Below are 16,477 nucleotides of genomic sequence, written 5' to 3'. Positions count from 1 at the left end.
GATGTTTAGAATTAGAATGTCAACTATGAGAATCACTAGACAATTGGCCTTACAATCCTGAATATTCAGCCTTTTAAAATAATCAATTGGGTCCAACACATATCAACTAAATGAGAAAATTATGTACTGAATTCCCAAACAGAAGCACTACCATTTTTACATGGCTTGCCCATCAATGTCAACAACAAATCTTTCTGCCTCACTCTTGACATCTGGGGCAGATAAATATATGGTTTTTTTTTGTTGGCTAGTTTTGTATTTCTCAAACCAATATTATCTTTTTTTCTAATGTTTATTTTGTATTTTTTCCATTGTGTGTTCTGTGATGATGTTTATGCCAACAGGTCTACTTCGAAGAGTTCTCTGGCCCCTCCTGTTTTTTTTAGAGAGCTGAAACACAACCATAGATTTTCTGAAGAAACGGGGGATATGTTTATTGATGCCATGTAGAGAAGACTCATGAACTGAACTGTACTGTACTCCTTTGTGTATAATAAATATTATAAGTAAAGTTTTACAATAGAAAATGTTGTTCTTGTCATTTTTTTTTAAATCACTCACCAGTTGTCCACTTTTGAAAGAATATTTACTGATGAACTTATTTTACAATGACTATGAAATGAATCAAAGGACACATGTCATAAACGTTCCTGTCGGTGGCGAACAAGTCATGGTCATACAACTGGCTCAGCGCAACGATGATAGATATACTGACAAGATGCATATCTCTCCGCCCGAACAATGGGAGTCGTTGTCCACGAAGCGACAGGACGTGCTGTCTAGCTCCCGCCTATCCTTTCTTTTTATTGGTGGAAACATCTCATTGTAATGCATGCACATTTTAGTATTCGATTAAGGTTGTTGACGTCAACCGCCTGTATTCAATGGGGAGAAATACAACGCTACTATAGCCTCATATCATGAATATGCATAGCCATCCAGGAACAACGCCGATATAAAATGTTTTCTCTCAAAGTTGCCGGGAAGTCACGTGTTGTACTTATATCGGTACAAATGTAACAACTTCAACAAATACGAAACTTCTACTCGGTCAAATAAACCTCACGTAGTAAATAAGGCATTCATTTTTTTGTTGAACAAATTCGACCTCAATACAAAAACTGCTTCCTTGGCCGGGGAAAATACGCCAGCTGCTGGAGAGAGGCCGATGTTCCTCTTCCTCTCTGCCAGGATATGACGTCACTTCCTGGTTTGTGAAATGGCGACGTTCATGTTGTAAACACAAGTCACGAAAGCCACGATTCCAGTCTACGTCTCTAAACGTATCTAATTTTGGTGATCCTGTCAAGGTAAGAAAAACATGCATTTGATCAGAGTGAGTTGTATGGTCTATTTTTGTCAGACCTTCGTCGCTTACTTGAATTATACAGAGGGATGCACCAAAGTTAGCTAACCAGCCTGCCAGCGTGTTGGAAACCTTTGTTTTTGTCAATAACTTAAAGCCAGCTAGCTACACCATCAGCCCCGTATCCCTACATAAATATGCATCATTTTATGAAAGCCACGTATTCGTTTAATAGTAGCTAGGTGACTGATCCAGCTTTGTGTCGTGTGCACTCCCAGCCGGTGACCCCATCACAGTAATCATGCCGGAGGAAGAAGAGGCAGCGACGGCTGCGACCAGCGCCGATGGGGTGGTGGGTCTGGAAGAACCCAAGAAGATGACCAGAGAGGATTGGAGGAAGAAGAAGGAGTTAGAGGAACAGAGAAAACTGGGAAATGCTCCTGCTGAGGTAGATGAAGAGGGAAAGTAAGTAAAATTAGCTGGACCAGTTCACATCAGAGTGGTCACACACACAGCCCAGAACTGGACCTCATAGTCTCTCTGTCTGTTTGTATATAAAGAGCGAGAATCCTCTCTGTTTTCCAGTACTTTGGGCTAGCTAGTCACACCATTCCGCACAAAAGAAACCAGCGGGCCAGTGGGTTCTCCTTTTGTGGAAGCATAGTGTGCTGACTAATTGTTCTTCCTCTTGTTTCCAGGGACATCAACCCTCACATTCCCCAGTACATCTCCTCAGTGCCCTGGTACATCGACCCCTCTAAGAGACCCACCTTAAAGCACCAGAGGCCCCAGGAGGAGAGGCAACAACAGTTCTCCTCCATCGAGGAGTGGTACAAGAGAGGGGTGCAAGAGGTGAGCAGATTCAGTGTTGTAATTCAGCTGTCTTCCATTGTAAAGCCTTAACTACAATAAATACTGTTGTGCATGTAGCAGTTAAAGCCACGAGCTGAGTTAAGGCATAATTCAATTGTCTTCCGTTCTAAATCCTTAAACGTATGCCTGATCCCTGACCCTGTATCTCTCTGCAGAAAGCCATCAGCACCAAGTTCAGGAAGGGAGCTTGTGATAACTGCGGTGCCATGACACACAAGAAGAAGGACTGCTTGGAGGTGCTTACCACATTTAGTTTTATTTTCTGCAACCCAAGTGGCATCCTATTGCCTTTATAAAAGTAGTGTACTATATAGGGAATAGAGTGCTGTTTGGATGTAGCCAGAGTATTATGTGCTTGGTTTGGAATCAATGATGATGCTCCACATCTGACTATCTACCTATCCATATATATATATATCTATCCATTCATCCATCCCTATCCTTACCCCTTTTCAGCGGCCCAGAAAGGTGGGGGCAAAGTTCACAGGTAACGGCATGGCCCCCGACGAACACAGCCAGATCTCTCTGGATCTGGACTACGATGGGAAGAGGGACCGCTGGAACGGCTACGACCCTGAGGATCACATGCGTATTGTGGAGGAGTACGCCAAAGTAGACCAGGCCAAACAAACACTGAAATCTCAGAAACTCCATGAGGAGTTGGCTTCGGGTAAACTCACGGACCAAGCAGTAAGCCATCAGATTTTCTCACATAGCTGTGTTGAATACCACTTATTATTCTACACACTAAATATGTTGCTGAAGACTGCAAATACTGCATTAAATATTGGTCGTTGGCACTTTATCCAAAATGAAATAAAATGCATTTGGTTGATTGGTTAATATCAATCTAGTAGGTAAATGCATGCTATATGCTTGTCTGTTTTCTGGTGGTGTGTGTTGATATACTCTTCTCTGTTTCCTGTAGAGCTCCTCAAGAAAGTGGGATGATGGCGAACGCACACAGGAGCAAAACAGTGAGGATGAGGATGAAGATAAGTACGCTGATGACATCGACATGCCGGGACAGAACTTTGACTCCAAGAGACGAATCACAGTCAGAAACCTGCGTATCAGAGAAGACATCGCTAAGGTGAGTCCAGTCATAAATGTTGAAGGTGTTTTGTGAGCCTTCCTACATTGGGCATCTCAATCTGTTTTTCCCCTCATCACCCATAGAAGTTACACATTTGTAATTATGACAAGTTTTGATGAAGAAGTATTTGTTAACTTATGCGTTTGTGTACTTTGCGCCCCGTAGTACTTGAGAAATCTGGATCCAGACTCGGCTTACTACGACCCCAAGACTCGAGCCATGAGAGAGAACCCATACCAGAACACTGGCATGGTTCCTGAAGAGTAGGTTACACTTCCTTTAACTATAGTGCTGAGCGACTAACCAACATGTAGGTTCTTTTTTCACTTTAAAAGAAATTGACAAAAGTTGGTTAAACTATTTGAATACCATTTAGTTATTTTTGTGTGTGTGTGAGATCAATGCGATGATGACTTGGAATGAAATAATAAAGTCTTAAAATAAAATGTAATATACACAACAACTCTGGGGGCTCCCGAGTGGCGCAGCGGTCTAAGGCACTGCATCTCAGTGCTAGAGGCGTCACTACAGACCCTGGTTCGATTCCAGGCTGTATCACTACCGGCCGTGATTGGGAGTCCCATAGGGCGGCGCACAATTGGCCCAGCGTCGTCCGGGTTAGGGTTTGGTCGGGGTAGGCCGTCGTAGTAAATAAGAATTTGTTCTTAACTGACTTGCCTAGTTAAATAAAGGTTTACTAACATATTTCATTTTTAATTTTTAATAAGTGATAAGCAGTAATGAGCAGTCACTACTATCAGGGGACTTTATTCTATGTTGTTACAGAATTAAACCCACATAATGCATAGTGCATTTAATGTGAGAAATGAAAAGCCGGTATTATTGTTTAATAATCAAAACCGAACCGACCTTAACAAGCACTAATCTCTCAGCACTATTTAGCTAATGACCTCCCCACGAGAAAACCCCTATCGGAACACTGGCATGGTGTCTGAGCACTAGGTTACTATTCCTTTAACTAACAGTCTAACTTCATGTCATGAATCTCTAATTACATATCATGAGTCTTAAACCATGTGTTATGATTTTGTAATTACATGTTCCAAATCACTAAATACATGTCATGAATGCTGAAGTGAAAATGCTTATTTTCTTTCACTGTGTCTTTGGGATGTGTCTGAAAGAATGCTTTGTTGTCACTGAGAGATCTCCTAACTGTCTTCCTAAATGTGTGTCTGTCTGTGTCGTGTTTATTTGGCAGTGTGGGGTTCGCAGGAGACAACTTTGTACGTTACTCTGGAGACACCGTCACCATGGCACAGACACAGCGTGAGTCACAAAGTCTCTCTTTCCTGCCAACGACCCAACGGGGTTTTCTCTGAGTTTCTAAACACAGAGACCCAACATCGCAAGACGTCCGGGAACGCTTGCAAAGCATACTCGGCAGACCAAGGGGAAAATTCTTACATAGTTGTTCATTTTCTCGATTTCTAAAGGCACAACCTAGACAATGTCTTAAAGGGATACTTCCTGAATTTTGGCAATTAAGCCCTTTATCTAATTCCCCAGAGTCAGATGAACTTGTTGATACCATTTTTATTATCTGTGTCCAGTATGAAGGAAGTCTAGAGGTAGTTTCGAGAGCCAATGTTAACTAGCGTCATGCTAGCTGTTCCCGTAGACATCCAGTCATTGAGCTAACGCTAGTTAGCAACTTCAAACTGCACGTATAGACAAATGGTATCCACAAGTTAATCTGACTCTGGGGAAGTAGATAAAGGGCTTCATTGCACAAATCCAGAATTATCCCTTTAAGTAACTGAACATGTTTTTAATCCAACCTCGTCAAAGTGACAAACTGACACATTTTCGTCAAAAATGAAGTTATATCGAGGTATTTCTATTGGACAACCAGTTTCTACATACACTATATATGCAAAAGTATGCGGACACCCCTTAAAACGTGTGAATTCGGCTATTTCAGCCACACCCGTTGCTGACAGGTGTATAAAATTCAGCACACAGCCAAGCAATCTCCATAGACAAACATTGGCAGTAGAATGGTCTTACTGAAGAGCTGTCAGAGGATGCCACCTTTCCAACAAGTCAGTTCATTAAATTTCTGCCCTGCTAGAGCTGCCCCGGTCAACTGTAAGTGATGTTATTAAGAAGTGGAAATGTCTAGGAGCAACAACGGCTCAGTCACGAAGTGGTAGGTCACACGAGCTCACAGAATGGGACCCCAGAGTGCTGAAGCATGTAGCACGTAAAAATAGTCTGTCCTTGGTTGCAATACTTACTACTGAGTTCCAAACTGCCTCTGGAAGCAACGTCAGCACAAGAACTGTTTGTCGGGAGCTTCATGAAATGGGTTTCCATGGCCGAGCAACCGCACATAAGCCTAAGATCACCATGCGCAAGCCAAGCATCGAGTGGTGTAAAGCTCACCAACGTTGGACTCTGGAGCAGTGGAAATGCGTTACAACATCTAGTGGAAAGCCTTCCCAGAAGAGTGGAGGCTTTTATAGCAGCAAAGGGGGGACCAACTCCATATGAATGCCAGTAATTTTGGAATGAGATGTTCGACGAGCAGGTGTCCACATACTTTTGGTCATCTAGTGTATCTTCATATTAAACCATATTTGTTCATATTTTCTCCCATATTTCCCCACTTCTCATTTATTAGGCTCATAAAATGGTATCCATAGAGAGAGCATCCTAATGCCAGTATTCTTCACAGTTAGTCTAGCAAAGAGATTGTATGGAACTAAACATACTTCCTCTCATCTCCTCCATCTCTCCAGTCTTTGCGTGGGAGGCCTATGATAAGGGCTCTGAGGTGCACCTCCAAGCCGACCCCACCAAGCTGGAGCTGCTGCACCAGTCCTTCAAGGTCAAGAAGGAGGATTTCAAGGACAAACAGAAGGAGACTATCCTGGATAAGGTACAGAATAAATACACAGCAATCCATCCTCACCAGCCTCATTTTCAATGTAGATAAACTGCATGCAGAAAGTTGTGAAGCCCATAAAAGTGTCATCAATGTAATAAACATGATTTCAAGTTCCTCATACAGCAGGGTTTGGATTAATTATACTTATTCAATTCCCCCTCCTTGTGAATTCTATTTAATTAAATTCTAATTCCAGGTCAGTCTTTAAATTGAGATAAATACATTTTGGGCGACAGCGTGGCCTAGTGGTTAGAGCGTTGGACTAGTAACCAAAAGGTTGCAAGATCGAATCCGTGAGCTGATAAGGTACAAATCTGTCGTGCTACCCTTGAACATGGCAGTTAACCCACTGTTCCCTGGTAGGCTGTTATTGTAAATAAGAATTTGTTCTTAACTGACTTGCCTAGTTAAATAAAGGTAAAAAAATAAATAATAATTCCAATAATTAAATTCCAAATTCAATAATTAAATTCCCAATTCAATATTATCCCCAAAAATGTAAGCTTAAATAATTAAAAACAAATCCTACTGTCCATTTTTGATACTAAGTACATTAATTCCTTTAACTGGGAAATGTACAAATATTGAATTTCAATTCCAAAGATTAAATGTTTTCACAATTCCAATTCAAACAGTCCAAACAAGTCTAATTCAATTCTATAACTTAAAGATAGTTGAAATTGAATTCAATGTAAATTATTCACTTTGAGTGAATTAAATTGGAATTTCAAATTAAATTGGAATTGACCCCAACCCTGTCATACATTAGTTAATGTTTGTTTCATTCTTGTTTGTTTGTTGATGGTCCTATTGAAAAACTGTTACTCCTGTGTGTACTGACTGTTACTCCTGTGTGTACTGGCTGTTACTCCTGTGTGTTCTGACTGTGTACTGGCTGTTACTCCTGTGTGTACTGGCTGTTACTCCTGTGTGTACTGGCTGTTACTCCTGTGTGTACTGACTGTTACTCCTGTGTGTACTGACTGTTACTCCTGTGTGTACTGGCTGTTACTCCTGTGTGTACTGACTGTTACTCCTGTGTGTACTGACTGTTACTCCTGTGTGTACTGACTGTTACTCCTGTGTGTACTGACTGTTACTCCTGTGTGTACTGACTGTTACTCCTGTGTGTTCTGACTGTTACTCCTGTGTGTACTGACTGTTACTCCTGTGTGTACTGACTGTTACTCCTGTGTGTACTGACTGTTACTCCTGTGTGTACTGACTGTTACTCCTGTGTGTACTGACTGTTACTCCTGTGTGTACTGACTGTTACTCCTGTGTGTTCTGACTGTTACTCCTGTGTGTTCTGACTGTTACTCCTGTGTGTTCTGACTGTTACTCCTGTGTGTTCTGACTGTTACTCCTGTGTGTTCTGACTGTTACTCCTGTGTGTTCTGACTGTGTCTCAGTACGGGGGTGAGGAGCACCTGGACGCCCCCCCCAGAGAGCTGCTGCTGGCCCAGACTGAGGACTACGTGGAGTACAGTCGCCACGGTGCCGTGCTGAAGGGACAGGAGAAGGCTGTGGCACGCTCCAAATACGAAGAGGACGTACTCATCCAGAACCACGCGGTGAGGCGTCTAGAACTGACTAACCCCGTAGAGATGAGCGCAGTCAGAACGGTCTCCGGTTAGACAGGAACCTTTGGAGTGTTCTTGAACGGCCCCCTTGTGGAGGAGCACAGTGCTGGTGTTTTTAGAAGGACTTTGTCAGACAATAACAATTGGAGTGTTCAAGAACTGTGCCAACTAAAAAAGAGTAAAGGACAGTATTAAGGTTGTACAGTAGCATCTATTCAGATATGCATACTTACAGGGGTTTCTGGGTTTTTGCTTTGCAGTGTATCTGGGGGTCATACTGGAGAGAAGGCTGCTGGGGCTTTAAGTGCTGCCACTCCATGGTCAAACAGAGCTACTGCACAGGCGAGGCTGGCATCAAAACTACGGTCGGTATTCCACTAATCATCAGTCATGTTTGAGCCTTGGGTAATGTGATTTGCGTAGTCAATTATGAACACTCATGTTTTTTTCCCCGGATGAGATGATTGACAGGTATCTCCCCCTATAGAGCTCCTCGGCCTGTGTTCCCTTTGAGGAGGGACTTGAGCAGCAGGAGGAAGAGAAGGAGCCTAAGACTCTACTGGAGATGCACAGGGAGAAACTTAAAGAGAAGAAGAAGAAAAAGCAGCAGAAGAAGAAGAAGCAGCAGAAGAAGAAGAAGCACGGCTCAGACAGCAGCGACTCTGAGGAGGAAGATGAGGAGAAGAAGAAACAGAAACTGAACAAGGTGAACTTTGACTTCTTTGCTTTGATGTTTGTGTCAATGCCTGTGTGTTTATGTACATGTCAGTCCCCTTTGCTTGTACTCCTACCTGACTATATCTCACCCCCCTACCTCCCTCTCTCATCCTCCTACCTCCCCCTTACCCCCTACCTCCCTCTCGCCCCAGGCCCTGGCTGCAGAGGACGTGCGTCTGAAGCAGGTAGAGGAGATGATGAAGGTGGATGAGAGGAAGAGGAAGTACAACAGCCTGCAGGAGATCAAGGAGCCAACGGAGGAGGAGATGGAGGCCTTCAGGATGAAACGCTCCAGGGAAGACGACCCCATGGCCAACTTCCTGGAGCTGGGACAGTGATAAGAGGGATAGTGACAACCCCATACTCTATGCTCGCCCCTACCTACAGTATACCCTCTACCATCTCCTCCCACCCCTGTACCCCTTCTCCTTCCACCTCTGTACCCTCTCCTATACCCCTACCCCCTGTACCCGTCTTCTCCCACCCCTGTACCCTACCCTCTACTCCCCTAAATCCCTTCCCTCCTCTCCTACCCCTACCCCTATCCTCTCCTATACCCCTACCCTCTTCTACCTCTACCCTATTCTCTCCTATACTTCTACCTCGACCCTCTCCTCCTACCTCTACCCTATCCTGTCACCCTACCTTGACCCCTACCCTCTCCTCCTACCTCTACCCTATTATCTCCTCCTACCTCTACCCTATTATCTCCTATCCCCTACCCTCTCCTCCTACCTCTACCCTATCCTGTTACCCTACCTTGACCCCTACCCTCTCCTCCTACCTCTACCATATTCTCTCCTATAACCCTACCCTCTCCTTCTACCTCGTTCCCTACCCTCTCCTCCTACCTCGATCCCTACCCTCTCCTCCTACCTCTACCCTACCCTCTCCTCCTACCTCTACCCTACCCTCTCCTCCTACCTCTACCATATTCTCTCCTATAACCCTACCCTCTCCTTCTACCACACTCTGGAACCCAACCTCCTGTTCTTTGGTTAATGTTCTTACGCCTCAAGATCATGGTTGTCTTTTTATTATTAAGTCTATCAATGTGGTAGAATGTTATTTTCTTTCATATTTGTACATTTAGAATGAATTTTGAACTTTCAAACGACCGTTTATCCAATAAAAAGCATGACTTCCCTTGGTTCTCTTTTTACGGGCATGATACACTAGCACAGGATGCCGCGCGGTGAAACACCGTTTTCCCCATTCATTTCAATGGAAGGAAAGCGGAGAGGGCGGTGCGAAGGTGGCGAAAAAGTTACAACTTTTACCAACTTTGTGAAAATCACCAGCGGCGACCGCTGAGCGATGACCAATCATATGGAGCGGTTTCCATGACGATTTTGAAGCTGTGCGACCCAAGGCAGGAGACTTCAGGGAAGATGGCTGACAAAAATACTAGGATGGAAACAAATGTAAGTGATTATAACGAATAAAAAAAAAATACTGTTGAGAGGAATATGTTAGTTAATGTAGAGACAAACGATTATGCATATTTTTTTAATCGTGAAGTTAACTTAGGAAAATCGCAATTTAGCAAGCTAGCTGACTAGCTAACATTAACCAGCTAGCTGGCTAGCTTTATGGGTGTTGTGACATGGGTATGAAATTGTAATTCTGGTTTGTTTTTAGGGACTCCTGAAACAACCAGCAAACCAGGCTGTCATCTTGTGAAACAGTGGATGTAAAGAATCTAGCTAGCTAAAGCGTTTACTGCAAATTTAATGTACAATTTTGTAAGCTTGCTTTGCTGATATTTGCCATGCAGTGCAGATAGATGAAATAACGTAGCTAGCTATGTTCTTGCTTATTGTGCAGTGGAATATAAAAAAAATACCTGTATGCCTATGGATGTGTAGCTAGCTATCTAGCTGATCTGTGTATGGGCCCAAACACTTGGTATACATATTAGTTCAGAACCTATGAACCTCAGCTATCATAGCCAGTTGTATCAACTTCACAACAGTCTGAATGACATTAATGAAGCCTATGGATTGAGTAGAATATAATATAACTTTGTGCCAAGGATGCAAGTCGTATATACATGTATTTATTACCATGCATGAGATCCCCACATTGTAGCCTGTATATTTAATATATTCACTGATCATGTAACTCTACCTTGGCAAATAAAAGTGCAGTTCAGGTATAAAAGACAGATTATTTTAAACTCATATCCAATACCAGGAGTATTACATTCCAGTCTTTGTATGATGCTGTGTCTGCATGTATGTATTACAATTATACACTTCAGCAGTGTTTACCAATCTTGGTCCTGGGACATCAATGGTTACACATTGTAACTATGCATTAGACTAGAAACATGATTTAACTACTTAAAGGCTGATTTGTAAATCATATATGGAAATATAATTTAAAACATTACACTACACTTCCTAATCATCATGTAAATACTCTAAAACTGGTTCATCTCAATATCTGATGCCCTTCATCTGCATTGATCTGATAAACAGGATAGGTGTAGTATTAAATCAAATGAGACTTAATTTCAACCAGTAGAGAATGTGAAACGCTTTATTGAAAGTGCATTATCAAAGGGTTATAAATACATGCATTACAAATATAATTGTAATATTATAAATACAAGTTCAATCTGTACTTCAATGCACATCTGTTGTGCATTATAATGCACAGGAAGAGAGGTGTAAAAGACAAAGGGAAAGAGTTATGAACTTAGGAGCAGGGAAGGCAGCATATGGTTAATGAATCAGTGCAACTCAAATATTTTCTCATTTCATCACAATTATATAATAGTGTCTCTAGTCAGCCCGAAGGATAAGAGTGGGTGAGGTGGTGATGATGGGAATGGGGGTTGGCATCCTCTCTCACATCAAAACGTATCTGCAGACGAGAGACAGATGGAGAGAGAGCATGTTTAAGACTTGTTTTTATTTTTTATTCTAACTTTGTTAGTTATCATAATCATCAGGAGGTGAAATGCAAAACAGACCTTGGATCATTAACTCTGGGACTACTACATCTCTATCTGTATTTCAATGTAAAGCATCTCTTTAATAGTATGTCCTGTTGACCCAACCAAGTGACCTCTCACCTCTGATCATGCTGTGCCCTCTATGTAGCCAGTCCTAATGCCTCAGGGGTTCACCGACACAGCTGATATAACCCTAGAGGATTGAGGGAGAAGAGGAGAGAGGGATGAAGTGAAGGAGAGAGACTTATTGAGAAAATAAGGTAGTTAAAGAGTCAGTGTTCAACAGGAATCTGTGTGTGGCCTCACCTGGTGTCCACACCACACCAAGTGGCTGCAGAGACTTTATGCTGAAAAACATAAACGGACACACGAGGACAAACAATACAGCGTAGTTATAGAAATAATGAAGTGTCTTACCATGGTTGGTCCTCTTGCCTATTCTTTGAAGGTGGAAGGAGTCACAGTTATACACCTGAGCCAGTTTACTGCACAACACAATCCATCAATCAGATTGATACATGAGTGTGTAGGTGTGGGTTATAGGCTGTCTAATTGTTCTACATTTTTTCAATATGGGTGATTTAAAATAGCCTGTTTTGTTTTTGTACAGACATCACACCCTTACCTAAACAGCACCCTCACCTGAGAAGTAGAAATCAAAAGGGAATTGAATAACTGCAGTTGACAGTGACGTAAATGGAAGAATACTCTTATTGCAATGTGAATGGCTCTTAAAAGAGCCTTTGGTTGTGGATAGTGTAGTCTATGGTGTTGCCAGGGAACAGCACCCTCTTCGAAGAAGTAAGAGGTGAAGATCTGCTGCACGGATTGCCTCTTGCTGCGTTGTTGGACCCCATCTTTGAAACATCCTGCAGAGCAGCAGACTGATATTTCATTCACTTAGCTAGCTGTCTATACAGTATGTGAAGTTTGCTAGATAGCTAGCTAGCCAACTAGCTAGCACATTTAGCAGCTCATCTGAGTTAGCCTGCACTGTATGTAGGTAGTTAGATAATAATAATTTTTTAACATTTTTTTCTAAATTAATTTTCTTACTTGAATTGGTTCTCCAAGCCATGTGGACAATTGGAAACAGGGCAGCAACGTTTGTTTGTCACCAGAGCGTTTTAGAGGATATTACTATTGAACTATGTATCCATTTAATAACCAGACCTTCATACAAACTGCTGAATTCTTGACAAAATCGAACATGCTGCTATATGCTGCCAGCACGCCCACAAGCGAGTCACACTGGGCGGCCTAAGCCGCACGAGACAATTTACAGCGCAATTTACCGTACATTCACCATTAGTGACAATTGGTGGAATAAATACATTTTATATATTCCCATTCTGTTTGTGAATAATTTTATCTCACTACGCACTGAAAATGTCATATATCACTGAAAGTATAGGTGATGTAAGTGCTGTGTAAAGAAAATAAATTGGCTCACACTTTTGGTACCTAAGAAGTGCCAAGCACTGCAGACAAATAGTTGCTGCAAAAATACTTAGCTTGGCCCATGTCTGGTATGGGTTTGTGCTTGTCTCATCAGTGGAACCTGAAACAGGACATGGGAGAGAGACAACAGGACAGGAGGGAGAGACACCTCTACATGCATCATCTTCGATCTTCTGATTCACAAACCAACAATGTCATTGTTCAATGGTCCCCATCTCTGGAATAGTTATATATTAGCTGTTTCTTTGCATGCCAATTAGTTTGAGGGCTTAATCACAATTGTATCATGTGTTTTATTTAGTGGTTTTATTCTGTGAAGCATTGCCAACACAGTGCTTCACCCTCTTCTTCAAGCGGGGAGATTTTGATGGGTTTTCTCTGGTTCTTGTGTCTGGACACATCTGGTAATCCTCAGAGTTTTTGCATGGAGCCGCCTTGAATGATCTTTGTTTTTCAGATTTCTCATTGTTATGGTGATAACCTGAGAAGTTGACGGTATAGTGCCTATCAAAACATCACCTATGCAATTTGTCCCCTTGGCACAACTGTCCAAAGCTGTCAATCAATCACGAGCCTAGGGAATCAAGTGTCAGATTAAATTTCACACAATAACCGGTGAGAGAAAAGCCTCAAAACCAATACATTCAGCTTTCATCTTAAACTTTGCTTAATTTATTTATTTACATTACAAGGATTGTCAGAGGGTAATCTTGTTGAGTTGGTTGAAACTAATTACCTCATGGTGAAAGTATTTGTTGGCAGAGAGAGAACTATTACTGAAACAGGGTGGATGTTCATGTTTTGCATTTGTGGTTAAAATACACACAGGATTTCTTTCCAGTGCTGCACTTCAGAGATGGTATTTCGACTTGACATTGGAGTATTATGTAGGCGGTAAGGTTGTGCTTCTGTTCTGTGGAACTGAAGGGTTGGGCAACCCATAAAAATGCTGCTCTTTATCAAGTTGACCTCTTCAGTTGGTGAGTAGCATACATGTTTTGTCTTTCTCTATTCCTTCAGCATGTTCCCTAATGATGTCATAATGTGTAAGAGATGTTCCCTAACGCTGTCATAATGTGAGAGATGTTCCCTAACGATGGCATAATGTGTGAGAGATGTTCCCTAACGATGTCATAATGTGTGAGAGATGTTCCCTAACGATGTCAGAATGTGTGAGAGATGTTCGCTAACGATGTCATAATGTGTGAGAGATGTTCCCTAACGATGTCAGAATGTGTGAGAGATGTTCCCTAACGATGTCATAATGTGTGTGAGATGTTCCCTAACGATGTCAGAATGTGTGAGAGATGTTCCCTAACGATGTCAGAATGTGTGAGAGATGTTCCCTAACGATGTCAGAATGTGTGAGAGATGTTCCCTAACGATGTCATAATGTGTGAGAGATGTTCCCTAACGATGTCAGAATGTGTGAGAGATGTTCCCTAACGCTGTCATAATGTGTGAGAGATGTTCCCTAACGATCTCATAATGTGTGAGAGATGTTCCCTAACGATGGCATAATGTGTGAGATGTTCCCTAACGATGGCATAATGTGAGAGATGTTCCCTAACGATGGCATAATGTGTGAGAGATGTTCCCTAACGATCTCATAATGTGTGAGAGATGTTCCCTAACGATGGCATAATGTGTGAGATGTTCCCTAACGATGGCATAATGTGAGAGATGTTCCCTAACGATGGCATAATGTGTGAGATGTTCCCTAGCGATGTCATAATGTTCCCTAACGATTATGCCGTCGTTAGGGAACATCTCTCACACATTATGACATCGTTAGGGAACATCTCTCACACATTATGCCATCGTTAGGGAACATCTCTCACATTATGACAGCGTTAGGGAACATCTCTTACACATTATGACATCATTAGGGAACATGCTGAAGGAATAGAGAAAGACAAAACATGTATGCTACTCACCAACTGAAGAGGTCAACTTGATAAAGAGCAGCATTTTTATGGGTTGCCCAACCCTTCAGTTCCACAGAACAGAAGCACAACCTTACCGCCTACATAATACTCCAATGTCAAGTCGAAATACCATCTCTGAAGTGCAGCACTGGAAAGAAATCCTGTGTGTATTTTAACCACAAATGCAAAACATGAACATCCACCCTGTTTCAGCAATAGTTCTCTCTCTGCCAACAAATACTTTCACCATGAGGTAATTAGTTTCAACCAACTCAACAAGATTACCCTCTGACAATCCTTGTAATGTAAATAAATAAATTAAGCAAAGTTTAAGATGAAAGCTGAATGTATTGGTTTTGAGGCTTTTCTCTCACCGGTTATTGTGTGAAATTTAATCTGACACTTGATTCCCTAGGCTCGTGATTGATTGACAGCTTTGGACAGTTGTGCCAAGGGGACAAATTGCATTAGGTGATGTTTTGATAGGCACTATACCGTCAACTTCTCAGGTTATCACCATAACAATGAGAAATCTGAAAAACAAAGATCATTGAAGGCGGCTCCATGCAAAAACTCTGAGGATTACCAGATGTGTCCAGACACAAGAACCAGAGAAAACCCATCAAAATCTCCCCGCTGGAAGAAGAGGGTGAAGCACTGTGTTGGCAATGCTTCACAGAATAAAACCACAATGTCAACTAAATAAAACACATGATACAATTGTGATTAAGCCCTCAAACTAATTGGCATGCAAAGAAACAGCTAATATATAACTATTCCAGAGATGGGGACCATTGAACAATGACATTGTTGGTTTGTGAATCAGACGATCGAAGATGATGCATGTAGAGGTGTCTCTCCCTCCTGTCCTGTTGTCTCTCTCCCATGTCCTGTTTCAGGTTCCACTGATGAGACAAGCACAAACCCATACCAGACATGGGCCAAGCTAAGTATTTTTGCAGCAACTATTTGTCTGCAGTGCTTGGCACTTCTTAGGTACCAAAAGTGTGAGCCAATTTATTTTCTTTAAACAGCACTTACATCACCTATACTTTCAGTGATATATGACATTTTCAGTGCGTAGTGAGATAAAATTATTCACAAACAGAATGGGAATATATAAAATGTATTTATTCCACCAATTGTCACTAATGGTGAATGTACGGTAAATTGCGCTGTAAATTGCCTCGTGCCGCTTAGGCCGCCCAGTGTGACTCGCTTGTGGGCGTGCTGGCAGCATATAGCAGCATGTTCGATTTTGTCAAGAATTCAGCAGTTTGTATGAAGGTCTGGTTATTAAATGGATACATAGTTCAATAGTAATATCCTCTAAAACGCTCTGGTGACAAACAAACGTTGCTGCCCTGTTTCCAATTGTCCACATGGCTAGGAGAACCAATTCAAGTAAGAAAATTCATTTAGAAATTTTTTATCTAACTACCTACAGTGCAGGCTAACTCATATGAGCTGCTAAATGTGCTAGCTAGTTGGCTAGCTAGCTATCTAGCAAACTTCACATACTGTATAGACAGCTAGCTAAGTGAATGAAATATCAGTCTGCTGCTCTGCAGGATGTTTCAAGGATGGGGTCCAACAACGCAGCAAGAGGCAATCCGTGCAGCAGATCTTCACCTCCT

At 42.0% G+C, this 16,477-nt stretch overlaps 1 protein-coding gene and 1 long non-coding RNA gene across 2 annotated transcripts; one reads left to right on the top strand and one right to left on the bottom strand.

The window, feature by feature from the left end:
• Window positions 1-1,184: 1,184 nt before the first annotated feature.
• Window positions 1,185-8,952, top strand: slu7 (SLU7 homolog, splicing factor). The gene is made up of 13 exons (XM_029721742.1): window positions 1,185-1,310; window positions 1,585-1,771; window positions 2,005-2,158; window positions 2,335-2,415; window positions 2,636-2,869; window positions 3,108-3,272; window positions 3,441-3,538; window positions 4,498-4,565; window positions 6,041-6,180; window positions 7,602-7,763; window positions 8,033-8,137; window positions 8,260-8,478; window positions 8,642-8,952. The coding sequence occupies exons 2-13, from the start codon at window positions 1,608-1,610 to the stop codon at window positions 8,825-8,827; spliced, it is 1,776 nt and encodes a 591-aa protein (XP_029577602.1). The 5' UTR covers window positions 1,185-1,310; window positions 1,585-1,607; the 3' UTR covers window positions 8,828-8,952.
• A 2,053-nt stretch (window positions 8,953-11,005) lies between these two features.
• On the bottom strand, window positions 11,006-11,631 carry LOC115164668 (uncharacterized). The gene is made up of 2 exons (XR_003869965.1): window positions 11,572-11,631; window positions 11,006-11,360 (listed from the first exon to the last, which is right to left on the bottom strand). It is a non-coding gene; the product is annotated as an uncharacterized LOC115164668 (long non-coding RNA).
• Window positions 11,632-16,477: the final 4,846 nt, after the last annotated feature.

Source organism: Salmo trutta, chromosome 3 (assembly GCF_901001165.1).
Source record: "Salmo trutta chromosome 3, fSalTru1.1, whole genome shotgun sequence".
Lineage (NCBI taxonomy): Eukaryota > Metazoa > Chordata > Actinopteri > Salmoniformes > Salmonidae > Salmo > Salmo trutta.
Note: the sequence above shows the minus strand (reverse complement) of the source record. Positions and strands in the feature narration are given on the sequence as shown.

Excerpts from the sequence above, each read along its gene's own strand:
- slu7 (XM_029721742.1), top strand. The coding sequence starts at position 1,608 with ATGCCGGAGGAAGAAGAGGCAGCGACGGCTGCGACCAGCGCCGATGGG. Across the intron at positions 2,159-2,334 it reads ACAAGAGAGGGGTGCAAGAG|AAAGCCATCAGCACCAAGTT; the intron begins GTGAGCAGATTC and ends ATCTCTCTGCAG. Across the intron at positions 7,764-8,032 it reads TACTCATCCAGAACCACGCG|TGTATCTGGGGGTCATACTG; the intron begins GTGAGGCGTCTA and ends TTTGCTTTGCAG.